At 37.3% G+C, this 20232-nt stretch overlaps 2 protein-coding genes across 16 annotated transcripts in view; one reads left to right on the forward strand and one right to left on the reverse strand.

Moving 5' to 3' along the window:
- The first annotated feature begins 9463 nt into the window (after positions 1-9463).
- On the forward strand, positions 9464-15955 carry macroh2a2 (macroH2A.2 histone). 4 transcript variants are annotated; one of them, XM_027018696.3, is made up of 10 exons: positions 9464-9618; positions 10533-10567; positions 10685-10861; positions 10990-11096; positions 12020-12214; positions 12390-12497; positions 12661-12760; positions 12976-13065; positions 14013-14187; positions 14577-15955. In XM_027018696.3, exons 3-10 carry the CDS (start codon positions 10690-10692, stop codon positions 14740-14742), a joined length of 1113 nt encoding a protein of 370 aa, XP_026874497.1. In that variant the 5' UTR covers positions 9464-9618; positions 10533-10567; positions 10685-10689; the 3' UTR covers positions 14743-15955. The 4 variants fall into 4 exon arrangements, with proteins under 4 accessions (XP_026874497.1, XP_026874418.1, XP_081581290.1 ...); XM_027018617.3 differs by having other exon boundaries at positions 10689-10861; XM_027018778.3 differs by lacking the exon at positions 9464-9618 and adding an exon at positions 9844-9942 and having other exon boundaries at positions 10689-10861.
- Positions 15956-16254: 299 nt separating this feature from the next.
- gbf1 (golgi brefeldin A resistant guanine nucleotide exchange factor 1) overlaps positions 16255-20232 on the reverse strand; it is a 56602-nt gene continuing 52624 nt past the window's right edge. For all 12 annotated transcript variants that reach the window (XM_081725156.1, XM_027011580.3, XM_027011507.3 and 9 more), the window contains 3 exons: positions 19845-20022; positions 19565-19729; positions 16255-19449 (listed from right to left, as the gene is read on the reverse strand). In XM_081725156.1, coding sequence (XP_081581282.1) covers positions 19196-19449; positions 19565-19729; positions 19845-20022 — 597 coding nt within the window. In that variant the 3' untranslated portion in view covers positions 16255-19195. The remainder of the gene's footprint in view (positions 19450-19564; positions 19730-19844; positions 20023-20232) is intronic.

A 20232-nucleotide genomic window follows, 5' to 3' on the forward strand; every position in this document is an offset into this window, starting at 1 on the left:
GTATGCACAGAACTCGATGCGACACATGGGAACGGGTCTCACTCCCTTGGAGTGTTCCAGGGGTAGAGAGGCGGTTGGTAGCCTAGAACATCCCTACATCCGACCAGCCGGCGGTGGATAGATGTTGCCGGGAGAGCAAACAGACCTGGGAAGAGACACACCAGAACCCACATAGGGCGATCGCTGCCTACAAGAGGAAGGCCGACAAAAAGAGGAGACCCCCAATTACGAGATCGGGCAGAAGGTGTGGGTCTCTACCAGGGACGGCCGTGGGGGCACCACAGGCAAGCTCGAGGCAAGGTATGGGGGCCCCTACTCTGTTGGGGGGCGGATTAATGAGGTAACCTACAGAGTGGGCCTGACGGGGAGTAGTCGAGCTTCCTGGGCCTTCCACGTTTCCTCACTGAAGCCTGTGAAGGAGGGTCCCCTTGCGGAGGAGGGGGATTCCTTGAAAGACCCTCCCCTGCCTCTGGAGATGGAGGAAGGCCCAACGTACAGGGTGCGTGCGCTGTTGGACTCCCATAGGAGGGGGAGGGGCTTCCAGTACCAGGTGGACTGGGAGGGATACAACCCTGAGGAGCGCTGTTGGGTCCCAGCCTCCCAGATTTTGGACCCCAACCTCTTTGCCTCGTTCCATAGGCTGTGCCTGCTGAGGCCTGCCCCGAGTCGGTGGGGGTGGCCGTGGGCCAGAGGTCGGTCGGGGCCGTGGGGGGGGGTGGGTCCTGTCATGGTTGACCAGTTCCCTAAAGAGGGGGACATGCCCCCACCAGACCAGGACCGTACCGCTCACAATCACCTGTCTTGACTGCGAGTCATTAACCATTATGCATATTGATACACCCACAGGTTTGGAGTGACAATGCTGCACATTTAGCGGTCAAGACCACATGCGCCTACTGAGTCGCTACCCAGTTCCTGGAAGGCCAATAGCCTCGCCATCGTTGTTTATATAAAAATAGATAAAGAACCTGTTGCTGGAACTTCACCTCTCGCTTCCTCTCTGCAGCCCTCGTCACACTCAACAATAAAATGTATTTTATTATAAAATGAATGCAAAATAAAAATTTAAAGTACATAAATTACTAATGTTATTAAAGTAAAAAGAGAAAATGTATAAAAATATTTGGGGTATGACTGTTATACCTCTTGCATCAAAACAAACCACACTACGTAATCAATGACAACTAGAACACATTTTTTAAAATGTCTGTTGCTCCCAGTTAAAGGGTCATGTGATGAGGCAGTGGCACTTGTGCTGTTAGACATATAGGTGTGTGAAAGCCGTGCAGCCACTTTGGGCCTCATGCAGAGCCTAAGGGCTGCCCTCAGGATCAACAGTTCATAGTGCTGCTCAAGGATCTGTCACCTCATATAGGTGTTAGACTAAGGAAAGACTCCTTGACACGATTTTTTTTTTCCTTTGCTTTTTTAGTTTAAGGTCATTTACATATAATTACTGTATGATACTACAGTATTAATGATTGAACTTTAGACAGATGAATGGAAATAAATGTATTAAACAGGAAAAAGGTAATAGCCCTACTCTAGGCACATCAAAACAATTCACAGAATGATACAAAGCACACACAACTCTTTGACTAGTAAAAACCATACTCAGTGTCTCACTATTTCACTTTGCCTGTTTGTAGCATAGAGGCTTGGAATAGAGCGGACTGAAAAACTGAAGAGGTCTGCTCATAAGTCACATACCTTTTGACCTCAGACATGCTGGTGGGGTGAAATTCCTGCCCAGGTTAGCATGGGAATGGCTGCAGATAGAGGACATCACAGGTGTCTCTGCCACTAATCCAGGGATGTATTCATAAATCAAAGCCTGTGAGGCTTTACAGTGGTCAGAGGCTCCACTGCTATACACACAGGATGTTTAGTTGCAAGGATTATCAGATATGATCTGTTTCAGAATGACATGAAAAACAAACCTTTAGATCCCTCTGTCTCCCCCTATCTTAAGTTACCCTGCAGCAGATGAAAATGCAAGACTTATGGACAAAACTCTTTTGAGTAGTGAAAATTATATATATTGCATGATAATAAATAAAATTACATACCGAACACCAGTTTGCAATGTTTTATCCCCCGTACATATTGTAAGAATTAAAAGTAATAAATAAATGATAAGGCTTGAGATTTTGGGTTTTTTAAACAGTGACTGGTCATTATGTGGTCTGCAAGTAGCACATAATTGTGTCCCAGTTTGAGAATGTAACTGGCAAAGCAACAAAGTTGTGGTCAAGGCAGTTTCTCTGAAAATGTGTATCAGAGTATGCATTGCACTCTCCACTAGAGAGATGCTTATGTAAGAAATCCTTTTTGGGGTAGCTGAGCGACAGGTGCACAGTTTCCAGGGGTTTTTTTTCTAACTCAGGTTGAATTAAAATGCCACAGCTTGCCTGCTTTGTACTTGTTCAGAGCCTTTAAAGGAACTGGGCTGATGCATACCTGATGGCCACAGAGGGGTCTGCTCTAACAATCTTCCTGGAGCTCAGATCAGTGCATATAAACACTTCCTCCCCTGGGCTCAAGGACTTCTCTTGGATTACATGGCCAGCGAGTCACCCCTCCATTCTCGGTGTGGCTCCTGAGGTCAATGAGAGTGCTTTAAATGTGGCGTGGGGGTGTCTACGGCTAAAAGAAGAGAAGATAAAGCATCCACGGAGCTTATGTCCCCGTCTTTGTTTGTATGGGCAGGTGGTGGAACCAGCACTCTCATGTGAGACTGTCCCCAGTTGGGTCACGAACAATGACATCAATGTTTATAGTGATATTCGCAGAACTTGCTAAGCTATTGCTAAACTCAGAGCGTAGAGATGTAATGCAACTTTGTATAGAAAGAAAAGACTGTAAAATCTTTTTAAAAAAGTGCAACATGTACAAGAAATAACTAAAATTTAGATTTTGAAATAAAATTTAGATTTTGCAAACACTGTACTAAATAACATGAACACCGTAAAGTTTTTCTCTTTATGTTCTGATCTTGTGACCTCCACTTTTCAGGATTTACTGCTAAACAGTTTTCAGTCTTTTAATGTAGAGAGACAAAAAACCTCCTCTAGGGTTATGTGTAATACCTGAGGGTAAAGACTCTATATTTACCATGAATTGTTTGGATCGGATGCTAGTCATGGGCTTCAGAGGGATACACATGAGAAGCCAGGGTGCCGCCATGCCTTTGAAATCTAATACTGTTACGTGATGTTGTTGAGATGACGTACCATCAAAGTGTTCAAGCAATAAACAAAAGTCTAAACACTGCCATACAGACTCATCCAGAGATTGTTAGTATTCACTGCATTTTTATTTGTGACTGACTAATGATGAGATGCAAATATCATCGCAGCTAGGGACATCACAGAGGGTCTGATTACATTTAATATAAACACTTAGCATAGCCACTTTGTGGTGATTAGTTCTAAATTAATCTCTATATATTTATTCTTTTTTATGCTATATATGATGTTGTAGATAGTGTATGTACTTATGCCCTGTACTGATTGGACAACATATATGTTTGTCCTTTTTTTTTTTTTTTCTCCACTAAAATGCATGATAAGATAGCTAGGAAATCTAACATAACATAAGAAATAGACCAGGGAAGACCCTGGTCTATTTCTTATGTTATGTTAGATTTCCTAGTTATCTTATATCAATTTCATTCATAGATATTTACTCCTATAAATACTCCTGTGTGGTGATGCTAGGATAAGTAGAAATGGTACATTTTTAGAAATCATATTACTGTGAAAAGAGTATATATTACTGCTCAAAAACCTTTCACTTTTCTTTTCTACAGTGGAACCAAATTTGTGCAGCAGGTTCCATTGCCATTCTATTGCAACGTATCTCACTGGATACTCTGATTTACAGGCTACACTCTTTTTCCAGATGCAAACAGCACTGCTGCAGGAAGCTGGTCAGCTCCAAGGCCCCGTCCTGCACTCAGCAACACACACTCCTGCAGGCAAGGGCCAAGCACAAGGAAAGTGACTCCAGCTTTGCTACCACAAAGGGCATAAATTAATAGTTTGGACAAACATTTTGCAGGCTAAACTCTGATAATTAAGATGGATTATGAGTTTAGAACATGTTTTCATCATGTCAAAGGCAGATGTGCCTACTAACATAAACACAGGTGGAAAGGACTGAAACAATTCGGGTAGGCATGCAAACATTTAATTGCAAAACAATACAGTGTGTTACAGAATGGGCAGCTGTATTTGTGGGGGTTTTTTTTGTTTAATTAATGAATATAAATCCTTGATATTTCCTTAATGACCGATTTTAGAGCTAATGTTTAATGTTTTAGATGAAGTATAGTTAAAATATAAAATTATATTCTGTATTCCATCTTAACATATGCACTTTCATTGTTAATTAGTTTATGTCTCAGAAGACTGCCTTTCAGAATTGGACTTTCAACACCCTTCTGTTACCATATGCTCTGCCACTAAAAAGCATCATTAACCAAATCTATAGTTTCGGTAACACCAGTCTTGCTAACAGAGAAGGTCTCTTATGCATTTCACAAACTTCCAGTGATTTATGTCTCCCTGCAATAAAGATTAAAACTTCCATGCCAAATGACAAGTTGCTGGTAAACGTATATAGAATGTAAAGGTATTAAATACAATCTCTGTCAATGGGCAAAAACGGACTATTGTTGCTTAGGAGTCTCTAGCATAGATTTATGCATAAAGAAATTGAACACAACATTCATCCTAAACTGCTTTCACATCACAGTCTGTCATTAGTCACAAAAAGTGTGTGATCTGAAGTTTTCTTTAGGTTATAACTATTTATATTAGTTTAGCAGCTCATAGTATTGTCTAAATTTTTCCAGTTGAAGAGAATCAAAGGATGTTGTCTGCTAATTTATGAATTAAATGTATGTATACATGTAAATGTATTTTTGGCTCACATTTCATTCATCACTTCACCTACTGCTGGGCTAATTTTGCTGAGTCTAAAGTTGTTGAAGAACTGGATACTATCTGTAAACAGAATAATATAGAAATTTGTCAAAATGTATATTTGTATAAAATGTATATTTGTCAAATGTATTTTGCATGGTGGAAACTTATTCAAACATTCAGTATGGGCATATCAAAGCCTATACTGTCACATTCTTTGTTGGTGTTGAATTTTAATTTAGTAAGAGAATATCGAGCAAAAAAAAAAAAAAAAGCAGAGAAATGTTATTTTTAGACAGGGCCTGTCTCTGTGGGTGTTTGTGTCTCAGACCTCCAGCTTCAACAGGAACAGGAAATGCTATAGAATTCTAGAAGTTGATGCACTGCCAACTTTAAATGCCACCTCTAAAAATACCCATCAGGAATTCAGTGCTTGGCAAAGGGGCAAGGTCAGTGGCCTGAGCCATGTCGCGACTTTGAGGGCCTATTTTGACACGACAGCCCTGCCTGAATGTAATCCAACCCTGTCTCTCTCACTGCCTCTTTCACTACTTCTCTATAATCCCCTCTTTGGCTCTTCGGCTCTTCAACTCTCTTGAGTTACCTTGTGCTTAACCTGGGAAAGATTTTAAATAGGGTGGGGGCTATGTGCATGGTTCACTGTGCTGCACACTCTACTGGCAGGACAGTGTGTCCCCATTGAAGACCCCACCAAAAGAACATCTATAACGGCCTTGGTCATTAATATCTGTATATAAAGATTTTATGTGTGGTATTAAAAGCTTCACTTGTTTTTCATTGTTTGCCAAAGATATTGGCATGAATAAGGCATGAATGTGTTAATTATTTGGATACAATTTTATAAGTATTATGACTAGTAATAAATCAATGTGTCTCACAAAATATTTCCTTAAAATATGAAACTCAGTCAGCTCTATATATCACTTTGACAGAGTACTGTCAAAAACCTACAATATCTCTATTTACCTGTAACACAATATAGCCTAAACACTGTAAAAACACTAATCTCATCATATTCATGTAATACTCTACTTCATATGCAGAAAGAAAGCAGATGAAGTATGTCTAAGATAAATATCCTCTAATGACATTGCCAGCTGGATTTTTCACAGTGCCACCTAAGTGTGGTTTTGGGGCTTTTTCAAGAGCTTCTAGGAAACAACTTGAACCTAGTTCATGTGCTTGAGAGGGAAGTTGGGGGTAAGCATGTTGAATCACCTGATACTGAAAAGTAAAATGGGATCCATGTGGTATAAATCAGACCTCAGCAAATCTTAGTCTTAATTATAGTACTATAAACATATGAATAACCTTTTACAATGGCTAGTTTTTATAGCTAGTTTTAAGAAGCTGTTTTAATGAATACAGTGAGGTACCATGCAGGAGATAAAGCTAAAATAAGTTTTGTAAAATACATTCTGAATAAGATGTAAGCTTTTAGTGCTCAAAAAAATACAAAAACAATAAGATCATAAACATATAAATCATTAAAAAATAGCTCAATCTTAGTTGTAAATTTGTTATGTTCCCTTTAAGACTTCACAAGCAAAGTATATTACCAACTGATGCACTGTGAAATCAGTTTTCTCAAAAAAATATTACAGTATTGTGCAATTTGCAAGAGTACTACAGAATTAAGCTTCTAAATCTTAATCTTAATGCATATTATTCATCAATTACTGTGAATTATTCACTACCCATACATAGGCAGTAGTCTCATTACAAGTAGCATTGCTATTGGTTTGGCTACATTTTCTAGCAGTGAAAGGGTAGCATTGCTTCTTTTGATTAAAGTTTTTTGTAAATTATTATACTATTTAATAACCAGGTCACTCAAGAACAAGAAGGGTTTGTTGGAAATCTTCTTCCATAGTTCCACATTTATATATTGCTGAGCTAAATAAAAACTGTAGAAACAAATCAAAGTCTGACGACCCTTGGAGATTATGTGGTTAAATTCTGAAGAATAATATTCTTGTTTGTTTACAGTACATTATGTAAAGGCTGTGACTAGCCTTTGTTGTCTTTCCCTACGCTCACCACAAGCCTAAAGGAATCTTGAAGACTCTTTTCCTGTAATTTTTGATCATATGAAGACCTATAAAGTGTAAAGTATGAAATGTGGCTGAACAGGATTTGTAGGTAACCCTTTGTGATGGATGTGTGCAAATACACAACAGGGGAAACACAGTGCTTCCTTTAGCTCAACTGCTCTGTTAAGCATAGAAACAATGCCCAGAGGACTAAAGGTTAATTCCCCCAAGACATAGTATATCACAGATATATATGCCCTTATAAATATTACACACACATATGAATGTCTATATATCACTAATATACTAATATAACTCAAAGGCCTATAGCAAGCCCAATGGCAAAAAGACAAATATTGATAAACATTGATAAAGACAATTGATGCAAATGCACATGCAACAACAAACTGTATATGCACAAATAACAGAATAGTATAAACAAAAAACAGGTATAATAGTTTAACGGATTTAATTTGGTTCATACATGGTTTTTGTGACATTTGTCATTTGTAATACTTTCAAAAAGTAAGTGTCATGAAAAAGATTCATAAGAATTTTACATATTGATCAAGTTATGTTAAGATGGATATCCACATAGTACTGTCACTTCTCTTGAACAAATGAAAGGTGGTGGTGCTGGTACCGAGAGCCATTGTGCATCACTAGACATCTTTGTTAAGACTGCCCAAACCAGGTGTTTAGACAATTCAGTCTGTGGCTGCTGACTAAGTGTGTTCATGCCCCTATTCCTAACACACCCCTGGGTCCATTCTAAGGTAAAATACACATTACCCCTGAAAACTACCCCAAAAGAGTATTGAAGGGCTGGAGAAGTCATTTTAAGATATTCTCTATGGTAGTATTATGAATCTGCCACACAATGGGTATTGCAGATTTCAGTATCCACTGTGCTTGGATGCAATATGACATTTATTTACTAAACAGGATCCAGAGTCATCTTCTATGACTAAGGCTAATTTTAGGCCCAAAACTGTCTGCATCCTTTCAAGCTGGATCTCACAGCAGCCATCTGGTCTGACTGGGAAGGGGCTTCATTTTGCTGACTGATGACTTTTTGATGTTAGACAGATCCTACCAACTCCCCTCTCTGCACTTTCCAGTCCTTAAAAGTCAGAATCTTACAAACATTCAACACTATATTTCTGTCTAAAGAACAATTGTTTTTTATGGTCAGAGGATTAATGTGGTGTTTTAAACCTAACACAAACAAACAAATTGATACTAACCCAGAAAGTTCAATGCAGGAAAAAGAGGTCTTACATTTACATTTACGACATTTAGCACACGCTTTTATCTAGAGCGACTTACATTCTACTCGTCCTACTCATACATCCTAGCCAGGTAATAGCCTATTTCAAATGTGTACTTTTTGCATACTTTTCTTCTTTTTTTATACTTATAGTCAATTGTTTTTAAGACACTTTATCTAGAATTTTTAATCATCATGGTAAATTATAAGACAGTTGAAGGATAAAAGGTATTAAGATATAAATTTGAAACTAAATCAGATTTTAAGTTTCATAATAACAAGTGTGCCAGATCATCTACAGTCTCTTTTCTTCTTGAAGAAGAAGACATTCACTGCAACAAAAACACAGGATTCTGCATATGCTGGGAAATTGACTAGTAATGTCAGACACAACCAAAATGGTATTTTACTGCCCTCTGTAGAAATAACTAAGCTTTGCACAGAACCATTGGGCCCTATGGAAAGCACAAGTAGGCAACAATATTTCAGGTATGGAGCAATCAGTCTGACATACTGGTCTCTTACATGTTTTCAAAAACAACTTATTTATTAGTATTATTATTATTATTATTATTATTATTATTATTAATAATAATAATAATAATAATAATAATAATAAGTAAAAATGAATTACAAAAGTCCATCTAGGAATTAGAGCATGTAAATACCATACATTACATAACAAGCACACGAGCATCAATTCCCAAAGAATGACAATTAAATCACATTAAAGCAAAAGAAAATTATTAAAGATAGATAATTAAAGTATCTATACGGGATGTCCCTCACGCTTTTAAAATGAAAGGACCGCTTTTACTTTCCTTAAGGATTGAGTCCTAATTTGTTTGGATGTTAAAAGAAAATGGATGACTCTTGTGTGAATTATTGCGACAGATTTAGGAAGAGGCTCCGCTGCTGTCTTAACAGATATGGTACTGCATCATAGAATTTATAGGGAATGTCTTCTACACACATTCGTTAAGAGTCTGTGCTATTTTTGTAACCACTGAAGTAAACAGCCTACCTATATAATGCTGGCACACAAACATTTAGAAAATTCCGTTATTCTTTAGACATTCCGCGGGCGTTTTTCCCGACTGAATTTTTTCCCTTAACAGCATCAGTAGCATGAATCAGCCTCCAACGTACGGTGGTACTGGTTGTGTAGTTTTTCTGTTTCTGGCGTATTTTTTTTTTTTTTTTTTTTTTTTTTTTTTTTTTTTTTTTTTAGAAGAAGAAGAAGAAGAAGAAGACGAAGAACAGGGGCTCAGCATAACGACATAGATTACGGATAAGAGCAACAATTCCTTGGGAACGTCAAAAGAAATATTTGTCTTTTATATGTCCTGTTAGTAGGACACAACAGGTAAATTACAAAAAAAAACATCTACGATATTCCGTTTGCGAGGGATCGACTAGCTTCACTTTCCATGCCTGTTCGGTTTAACAGAAGCCTACTGTACTCAGCGGATTGAAAACAAAATGGGTGGTTAGTTTATGGGTGGAGCGGGTTTAAACGAAAGGTTATGGCCTTTCTAAGACCGTCGCTTTGATTAAACGAAAACACCACGTTCTTTGCTATGTAAAGCGACTAAGTTCTATGCGCGGCCTTTGATGTGCGATCGGGTGTGCTTAGCAGTCTTCTCCACGTCGCCCACGTAGCTGCTGCAGCTCGAGTAAATTCAACTAGGTGCGAGTCAGTATTCTGCTGGTAAAGAGGCGGGTCTGTATTTTTGCATTTTGTCGTGGGACTTTTTAGAAGCCTCGGCGTGCTTTAATATCTGTTGTTTGTGTTTTTTTTAAATACACGTTGATTTTAAAATTTGCTTGCTGTGCAAACTGTAGACACCAGCAATGGATGGTCAGTGTGAAATACCTTTCATTCGCTGAAACATAGCCCCTATGTTAATAGTATCTTATTCACTTGTAATACAGTAATAAGAAATATTATATTTCAAACAAAACTATGTTACCTGTTACAGCAAATGAAAATTTATGGGATCGCGTATGTTTTTTATAGTGTCATAAGCAGCATGAAATTTTAATTATGCATTGGCCATAATGCTAACTGACCCAAGTAATGTGTTCGTGGTAAGCTGGTCCACAATTATGTCATGTATTTTGTGCCGTTGCAAGGACGAATGTCGTGATGAGTGAGAGGCTAGGTAATGACATGTATGTCTTTTGGATTGCTACTTTTTACATTTAAAATCAGTAATTGTAATAATGAGTTCAGACTCATCCACCATTACATTTCATTATATTTGTGTTATTCTGTAGGTAATCTATCCAGTGACACTGTGAGACAAGAGGAGGTGCGTGAACTGTATGAATGCTTGTAGTATATTATTTTCTTTTATTAATATGATCTGACTCTCGAAAACTGGTTTTATTATGATGTATCATTATAACATGTTGTTGCTTGTCTGAAGGCAGAATGTCAGCCAGAGGAGGGAAGAAAAAGACCACCAAGCTGTCACGCTCAGCCCGGGCGGGGGTCATCTTCCCCGTTGGGAGGATGATGAGGTACTTGCGCACAGGGACTCATAAATACCGCATTGGCATGGGCGCTCCTGTATACATGGCAGCTGTCATTGAATACCTGGCAGGTGAGAACTGGCAAAACACAATTCTCCATTGTATCACAACCTTAATCTCTGTTCAGAGTGTAAACACAAACTCCAGTCCAAGCTTCCTATATTGTTTAAAAATGTGCATGTGTGTGTACTGTTCTTAGCTGAAATTTTGGAGTTGGCTGGTAATGCAGCAAGAGACAACAAGAAAGGCAGAATTACTCCACGGCACATCAAGCTAGCAGTGGCCAATGATGAGGAGCTCAACCAGGTGCAGTAGAGTTTCCCCTGAAAAGACAGGGTCCAGACTATCCCCTATTCCAGTGACTGCTAGTGTATTGCACTGCAAAGAAGTAGAATGGCCTTAAGCACCATTTTCATCTCCTTGAATAATTGTACAAAATTGGCATCAACCCTCTTGAGGCAGTAAATTATGTAGCAAAAAAATTTTTGGGTTAATTTGTGTATGCAAAAGAATAATTATTCAATATTAAACATTTTTGCTTAAATGCACATAGTGTACAAACCTTAAAGTATTGAGTCATTGAAATTAAAGCTGTTTCTCATTCTCGGTGTTTATTTGCTCATAGCCCACTATTCTCAGTGATAACTGAAAAGTGTTTTAGCCTCAGAGATATTATCATTAATTCATAATTGCAATAAATAACAAAGAATTATTAATTAATTAATATCATTGTCACACTACAGCAGTAGCTTGCTAATGTCACTCTTTCACTCTTAATTTCTTCTGTGTGAGGTGTCAGTCTAGGGACACTAGGCTGCTGGAAAAAGTGTTATTGCATTTGGTTTATGGTTCTAAATGCAATTTTGGCAGTATCGGTATTATGCCTATATCAAGAACATATGGATAACAAATAAATAATGTTATTTCATTTCTCTTCTAGGGAGCTGTCATATTTTTATGACTTTTATTTGTGCCATGTTACAAAGATGGGTTGTGATCATAAATATTAGAGTTCACACTTACAGTAGCTGTGGCAATAAAGTCTAACAAACAAGCAACTAGCTAATAAAGCATAGCCTCCAACCAGATGTGCTTTAACGTACATGCAGTCTAACTATAAGATTTATCAAACCTTTATATAGTTGTAAGATTCTCTGGCACCTTGTACTGCCACATGTCCAGAACTACAAGCTGTAGTTAATGATTGGATATCAATCTGTTTGTGACAGTTGCTCAGAGGTGTAACCATATCGAATGGTGGCGTGCTGCCTCGCATCCACCCTGAGCTGCTCTCCAAGAAGCGGGGAGCAAGGGCGAAGGCCGATGCTCAGGCGACAGTCTCAGAGAAGACAGAAAAGCAGATCAAAAGTATGAAGAAATCCTTGACCAAAAAGAGCAGAGGGAAGCGAGGACGCAAAGCCAGGGTGAGTCCAGTGCTGTCTGCCCCAAGGCTCTGCCGACCATGTGTACACTGAGATACACTGGAATCTGTATGATTATTTTAAACATTTATTTTCAAGCATTCTATTGCTGTATGGAATTCAAGCCTGTTGCAACTTGTGAATAACACTTTTTAAAACATTGTCCTCTTGAATGTAGAAGAGCACAGAGAATGACAAAGATGCGTCCAACAACTTGAGAGTTGAGGATGAACCAGGAGAAGGATTCACTATTCTTTCAGCAAAGAGTTTGTTCCTTGGGCAAAAGGTGTTGCTGTGACGATATACATTATTCTGACATTTACTCTATTATTTACAAAATTCTGCATTCATATCTTTCTGTTCCTCAACTATTTCAGTAGCTAATAGTAACAGAATATTAAAACACTGGTAGATAGTCTATATAATAACTAATTTATCATCTGTACCAGTTGTCTCTTACAGAGAGTGAAATTGGCAAAATTGGAACCATCAAAGTGGAAGGAATCATTAATCCCACCAATGCAGAGATTGATCTGAAAGATGGAGTTGGTACGTGGACTCCAACATGGTGATTAATAATTTACGGTGGTGTTATAATGTGTAATGCATATTGTCTGCATGAGAATAGCCCTTAGTAAAGGAACACTGTTACTGATTGTAACCAGCCTTTGACTGATGTAACATCAGTATGATTAATCACCTATTCAGTGTTGAAAGTCTCTTCATCATCGGCATAGTCAGTGCCTATCTACTTTGTGACACAGGTGGTGCTCTAGAGAAGGCTGGGGGAAGAGATTTCCTGGAAGCTGTAAAAGAACTGCGCAAAACACAAGGCCCTTTAGAGGTCGCATCAGGTAGATTTCATGCAACCTCTCATACCTAAAGAGTGTATGTGTACTATGTATTAATAAATATATTTAATACCTCATACATAATACTTTTCTACTGTGAGCCTTACACTGTAATTTCGTTTAGGTCCTTCATGCTTACAGTGGAAGGCTGGCTCTGGGTAGCCTATTACTAAATGAAGCAAAGTAATATGGCGGTACAAAAGAGACCTTTTTATCTATCCTGTAGTTGGAAGTTCTGTGCTATCCTATTCAGATATCCACACACTAGTCACTAAGTAATTTAATGTGAAGTTAACCTGTGCATTTCTATCATAATCCATTTCTAGCATAATCCATCTTTTTCTTTGGGAAAGGGGTTAGCACAATATCAAATTCCCTAAGGTCAAAATAATTTTGTGTTTGGAAAGTTAAACTGTTTTATTCTGTACTGTGTGTTTATTACTTTTATCTATTAGTTATATCCATTTACCAATTGTTCTGGATTTTTTTAAAATAGAAAAGTGGCTTTTTAGATCATCATGGCCACAATTAAACATCGAATTACATCACCATGAGAAATACAGATGAATGCATACAATGACCCTAATACTGTACTCAGCTGACAATTTCTTGATCATCAGAAATTTTAAAGACAACCTGACATGCAGATATCAACTTGCAGCACAGCTAGACTTTTAAATCACCTCAGATAAACTCAATTAATGATCCAATCTGGAATGTTTTAGATGTGGGTGTTCATAGATATTTTCACAAAGATATAGAATTGCTTCTATTCTGTCCCTGGATTAGCTCAGAAAAGAACCTCTTGAAGACATTTAAGAATGTATATGTACATTCTAAATATATTTACTAAATTACTAAATATGTTTAATTCAGATCTTGATGAGATTTTGATATTCCTCTCTGCAACCTGTTGTTACCGTTGTGTTACCTTCATCCTCCCATCCTAGTTGCGGTTAGCCAAGCCACTGGAATGGCAGCACGTTTCATCATCCACTGCAATGTCCCACAGTGGGGCTCTGACAAGTGTGAGGATCAGCTGGAAAAGACAGTAAAGAACTGCCTGTGTGTGGCAGAGGAGAAGAAGCTCAAATCTGTGGCATTCCCATCTTTGCCAGCTGGAAGGTGAGTAGAAATCTTTGGTCAGTTTTCTTATAAAAAAGTGAGAACATTTTATTTATTTATTTGTTTATTTTAAACAACCTTTTCAACCAGAAAGATGCACCAGAAACATACATTTTACATGTACATCCTGGGGGAAGGGACAAGGATGATAGCAGGTGCATTCCTGGTACAGTTTGAGGTTTAGCCATATTCTGTCTGCAGGCGCTTTGGTAGCCATCCAGTATAAGGTCTGTTTCCCATCGTATCAACATGGGTCTGAACGAGCACGTCTGACTACTAGTACACACCCTAAACAATTGAGCTACCAATGTGTTTCTTGTATATTCCTGTTTTTTACCCACAAGACAACAAGGCAGAATTTAACAAAATCTTCTTGCAATCTTTTTCAGAAATGGTTTTCCAAAGCAAACTGCAGCCCAGCTGATACTGAAGGCCATTTCAAACCATTTTGTTTCTGCAACCACTTCCTCACTGAAGAACATTTACTTTGTGCTGTTTGACAGCGAGAGTATTGGCATATATCTGCAGGAAATGGCTAAGATGGATGGAAAGTGACTATTACATCAGGCAATGGGAGGGTTCCTTTTGTTGTAAGTTTCATAGCCTGGATGCTAGTCTGTTTCACTGTTCATCAGATGGGATATCTTTACCAAGTGTTTTCAGTTAGGCATTACACAAGGTATTACATAATACTACTTTCATGTAAAGTGGTAATATAATGCAGTACTTTTACAGACTTTGCAGACTTATTTACATTTACTATGTGAAGTAATGTAACCTTTGGAAATTCCAAATTGTTTCATTTAGGCATTCTGATACCACCAATTTACCAATCGCTATTTACATTTTTATCCATATATTGTGTTTGGAATTTGTATTTGAAATGTATATCCTGCACTGGTAGGAGGTGCCGAGGTTATTATAAACTTAAGATGGTTTACGTATTCAAGCATCACATGAGCATGTATTAAAAATTTCTTAATTGTGACAGGGTATTGAGTAGGCTAGTGAGAGTGTAGGGCTGTGCATTTTGAAAAGCCTTAGAACGAACGCAGGCCAATATTTATTTCCACTTTATAATTTATACCTATTAATATGTCAATAATATATGGCAAATTTATTAATAAAATTGATATCTGATATCTGATCCTACCCAATACATGCAAAAAGATGCATTACCAAAATAAAGGTCTACCTACCTACTTTTGCTCTTAGAAATAGGCCTATTATACTTAACAGCTAGGAGAAATTTTAGAAACAAACAGCAAAAATGATTGTTTTTTATTATACCATTAGAATAAATTATAAAAGGTATTTTAATATCTGTATCATTGTTGCAATCTTCAAAAGGTTGTTTCCTCTTGGATACACCATGTTGTGGATACTAGTATTTGGTTGACAAATAATGCCAACTTTCACTACTGTTGAGCCAGCATTTATTTAATTTACTAGATCAATAGCTGAAGAACTGATGAAAATGTATTTTTAAAAGAGTGTCCAGCCCATCCATCATAAAAAAAACATAGCACCTCTTTCCCTTTTTGTGTAATCAGTTTCCTTTTGATAATCTACAACCTCTAACATTAAAATGCTAAAATGTGCATTATTTAGATTTACTTCACCGATGTATGCATTTAAATATAACAGAGTAATGCTTTATTGTTATTTTGTAAAATGTATACCTCCAGTACCAAAATTAATTCATGGAAGTGGAGATAAATAGAGATAAAATAAAAAATATTGCCTAATAAACGTAAGAAACATTTTAGTGAGCGCTTTATTTTAAATATGACATCAAACAATGATATACAAGGTTTAAGTAATTTTTACCAGCAATGTCACATGGTTTTTCATTGCAGTTACGCAATTCCATCAGTAATTAATGGAGTAGAATAGTTCCCAGTATGCCAGTTAGGTAGACTTGCCCAACAGTAGTGTATGCTATTTTGTGAAAGGAACACAAAATGTAAAAGTGATGTAAAAGTAATCAGTCTTACTTGCCACAGAAAGTAATATTATTGTAATATACCATATTAATATTATTAATAATAACATTATTACATATAATTAAATGTAAAAAGTAATTTATTTTCTTGCCTTGACAGGCTTTAGCATCCAGGCTAACATCAGCATTCATTACTACTGGTTTTCCAGCTAGTGTAGTGTGACTGCGGTAGGTATATAGGTTTCAGAACTGATTTTCATCTTGTTTGTTGTTTTTTTTTTGGAGGGGGTGGGGGGGTGGGGGTTTGGACATACAAAAATGTTTGAGTGAAATACAGTATGCTTATATGTTACACTGTTGTCTTTTATGACACTCATTTAGAGTAGATCAAAGTTAAAGTAATTTTTGCCATTTTGTTCCTATCGCTTTTACATTCCACATTGTACAAAGACTTTTGACTGTTGTTATTTGGCTAGATCCCACATAGTTTCTGATACACTCCATATACTAAGAAAGTATTTCTCATTCTGACTTGGAATAAAAAAAAAAAAAAAAAAACCCAAAAAAACCCCCAGATGTTTTACCATATGTCAGGCTCTCATCTGCAGTCAGCAGTGTCACTTCATAGCTGTCCATTTAATTGTGGTAAATAAATGTTTAGTTCTATCTGTTTTGGTTAATAGAGGCTTTTTATAATATATAATGAGATAAAGGCCTCAAGTCATATATTAAGAACTAAATATGCAAAAAATAAAACTCAGATGGTAGAACCCATGCAAACTATAACTAGCACCACTTCATGAAGACTTCTCATTTTTTTATATATATATATATATATAAAATCTTTTTTGCTAGGACAAAAGTGTTCTGCTGTGATTGATATATACCACAGAAGAACAAGTAGTTATAACATAGGCAAATAGGGAAGCTGCACTCAGACGGTACAAAAGGGTACGAATATGTATCCGGTACTGCTGACTTGTACATTACAGTAAATGAGCAGGAAGTAGGGTCATCAACCTTGAAGTGAATGGTGTGTATGGCAAGTTTCTGATGATGGGGACAGTCAACACAGGAACGGATTGGCTAAAAGTATTAGTACTGCACATCAATGTACAAAAACATGAAATGAGGATTAAAAACAGTAATACAGATCTTAGTATTGCACAATGTGAAACATAAGTGGTTATAGGAGAGTATCTATGGCCAGGAATTGTGTAAGGTGATCTTGTGGTAAGGGATGCTTCTTAAGACATGATGGCAAAAGAAGAGAAACATCTTTAGCATTTAAATTAATGCCAACATGTGCATGGAAGCAAATGCGAAAAACAAACAAACAAACAAAAACCAATAACAAAAAAACACACTGTTTACCATACATTTATTACACTGTAAAAAGTACATTGTATTCATTCTCATTTATATATATATATATATATATATATATATATATATATATATATATATATATATATATATATATAAAAATCTATATATAACTCTATATCTAAATCTATCCCTCTGCCACCTTAGTGTGTTACAGCAAATGATTCCTCAATGATTATGATTTTTAGCTGCTCAACAGATTGTTTTGGTTATTACAACTTAATACCTTTGTACTGCCTTACACTGTAAATTCCTTTAGGTCCTTCATGCTTACAGTGGAAGGCTGGCTCTGGGTAGCCTATTAGTAAATGAAGCAAAGTAATATGGTGGTACAAAAGAGACCTTTTTATCTATCCTGTAGTATCATCCTATAGTGATATCCACACACTAGTCACTGAGTAATTTAATGTGAAGTTAATCCACCTGTGCATTTCTAGCATAATCCAAAGAATTCATCTTTTTCTCTGGGAAAAGACTTAGCGCAATATCAAATTCCATAAGGTCAAAATGATTTTGTATGTGGAAAGTTAAACTGTTTTATTCTGTACTGTGTGTTTATTACTTTTATCTAGTAGTTATATCCATTTACCAATTTTTGTTCTGGAATCTTTTAGAAATATTCTACAAAAAGTGGCTTTTCAGATCATCATGGCCACAATTAAACATCAAATTACATCAGCATGAGAAGTACAGATGAATGCATACAATGACCCTAATACTGTACTCAGCTGACAATTTCTTTAAAGCTCATCAGGAATTTTAAAATGATAGAACCTGACATGCAGATTTCAACTTGCAGCACAACTAGACTTTTAAATCACCTCAGACAAACTCAATTAATGGTCCAGTCTGGAATGTTTTAGATGTGGGTGTTGATATTTTCACAAACACATAGAATTGCTTCTATTCTGCCCCTAGATTAGTTCAGAAAAGAACCTCTTGAAGACATTTAAAGCATTTTCGAAATAATTAAATGTTTGGCAAGCACTTCTGAAGTCACATGATCATGGTCTATGTAGAGTACTTTATAAGTATGTAAACTTTAGAAACCAAATATTTAAGCCAAATATAAATTGTTTGCTTAACCTTACTGTACAGTTTAAATTCTCATGTGGTATGATGGGGAATTACTGCTAGTGCCATTTCTATGGATTCAATTACATGACACAGTAGTCCTTAAACCCCAGAAATGTACAGATTTCCATCATAAGGTCCTATTTAATACACATAATGATAAGGCTAAACCAAATAAGTTATTCTATATGATTTCTGTCCAAGTAAATTTTAAAGCACTGTAGCATTAATATATGAAATCTGCAGAAATGGGTAGAAATAATTTGACAATCCTGAATTGGTTGTAATTTCATTCCATTGGTAGATCTGTTCTTCACCTTCCAGTGGAGCATTCTTTCTCTGAATAAATATGATCTGTGCAAACTGGATTAAATGAAAGACAGTAGGTTCAACAGTACTGGGTCTAATATACCACTTGATGTGTTTTATGTGAAAAATGAAGAGCATGCCAAGTCCTGTCTCTCCTTACATAGTTTATCATCAGTTTGTTCAGGTCTCAGGCAGACAGAAAAATGTTAATGCAGAGTGGAGTGGTGTGATGAAAGTGAAGTCTCCAGTCCTCCACTGTCTTCCTACAGATGCCCAATGGCAGACTTGTATTTTTTATTTAACCTCTGAAGTATCAGCAGGTTCAGTTGGACGAGGTGCTGAAAGCAGGGGTACAGGTGATGTGGCCTCTATGAGGGCCGGATTTAAAATAATTGGTAGGGACATGGGGGGCACGCCCACCTGAAGTGGAGAAGCTAGGGGCTGAAGAATTAGAGGCGACTGGTTGAGATGGGATGATGACTCAGAGGGGCTTTTCACTGGAGTGAGAACAGGTGAGGGAAGGGGCACTGGAGATGATCTATCGGTACCTGTAAGAGTTGGAAAGAAAAATACAGGTAGGCATGGGTTATCAAGTGGATGTGGGTTATCAAGCAATGTGGATGATGGTCCTGTAAGTATTAAGTAGACATTTTTTCTCCATACCATTGGCACTGGGTATTGATATGTCTTGGGGTGATGAAGGTCTGCTGGGGGTCTTTAGCTCTGCAGGAACAGCTGGCACTGGTGCAGTGGCTGGCACATGGAGGACAGCAGGAGAAACTGTAGCAGGATGTGGAGCAGGCTCTACAGGAATACTGCTGACAGGTTCTGCACACATTTATGGCATTAGTTATTATTTAAGTGCCTTAAGAAGACTGAGAAGACGGCATGTTATAATAAGGTAGGCAAGGTAAAGTTTAGCTAAATGTGTGTATTGTGCTACCTGGCATGACTGCCTGTTTGAAGAGCTCCTCTCTGAGGTGGGGCAGAAAGCAATCGATCCTCTCCCAGGTTATCTCCCACAGGTCTGAGTAGCCTGTATGGGAGTCTGCACTGTGGAAGATCCCAGCTGTGTCCATCACCAGCAGCATGTTCTTCAGAGACTCAGGAATCGCCTCCAACTGTACAATACATTTGGTGATCAGGTATTTGATACAAAACAGGACATGACATTTTGAATACAGAGGACCATTGGGAGCAGTCGGCAATTAACTCATTTAAAGTGCAGAATTCAGAATTTCCAGGGGCTTTTTGCCTTCAGTCTTTTCCTTTGAAAGTGAAATGCATGCTCACTGAGGTGGCGTAAACAGTTAAATCATTAACAGTTCAGA

Source organism: Electrophorus electricus, chromosome 12 (genome assembly GCF_041902795.1).
Source record: "Electrophorus electricus isolate QZ-2024a chromosome 12, ASM4190279v1, whole genome shotgun sequence".
Taxonomy (NCBI): Eukaryota; Metazoa; Chordata; class Actinopteri; order Gymnotiformes; family Gymnotidae; genus Electrophorus; species Electrophorus electricus.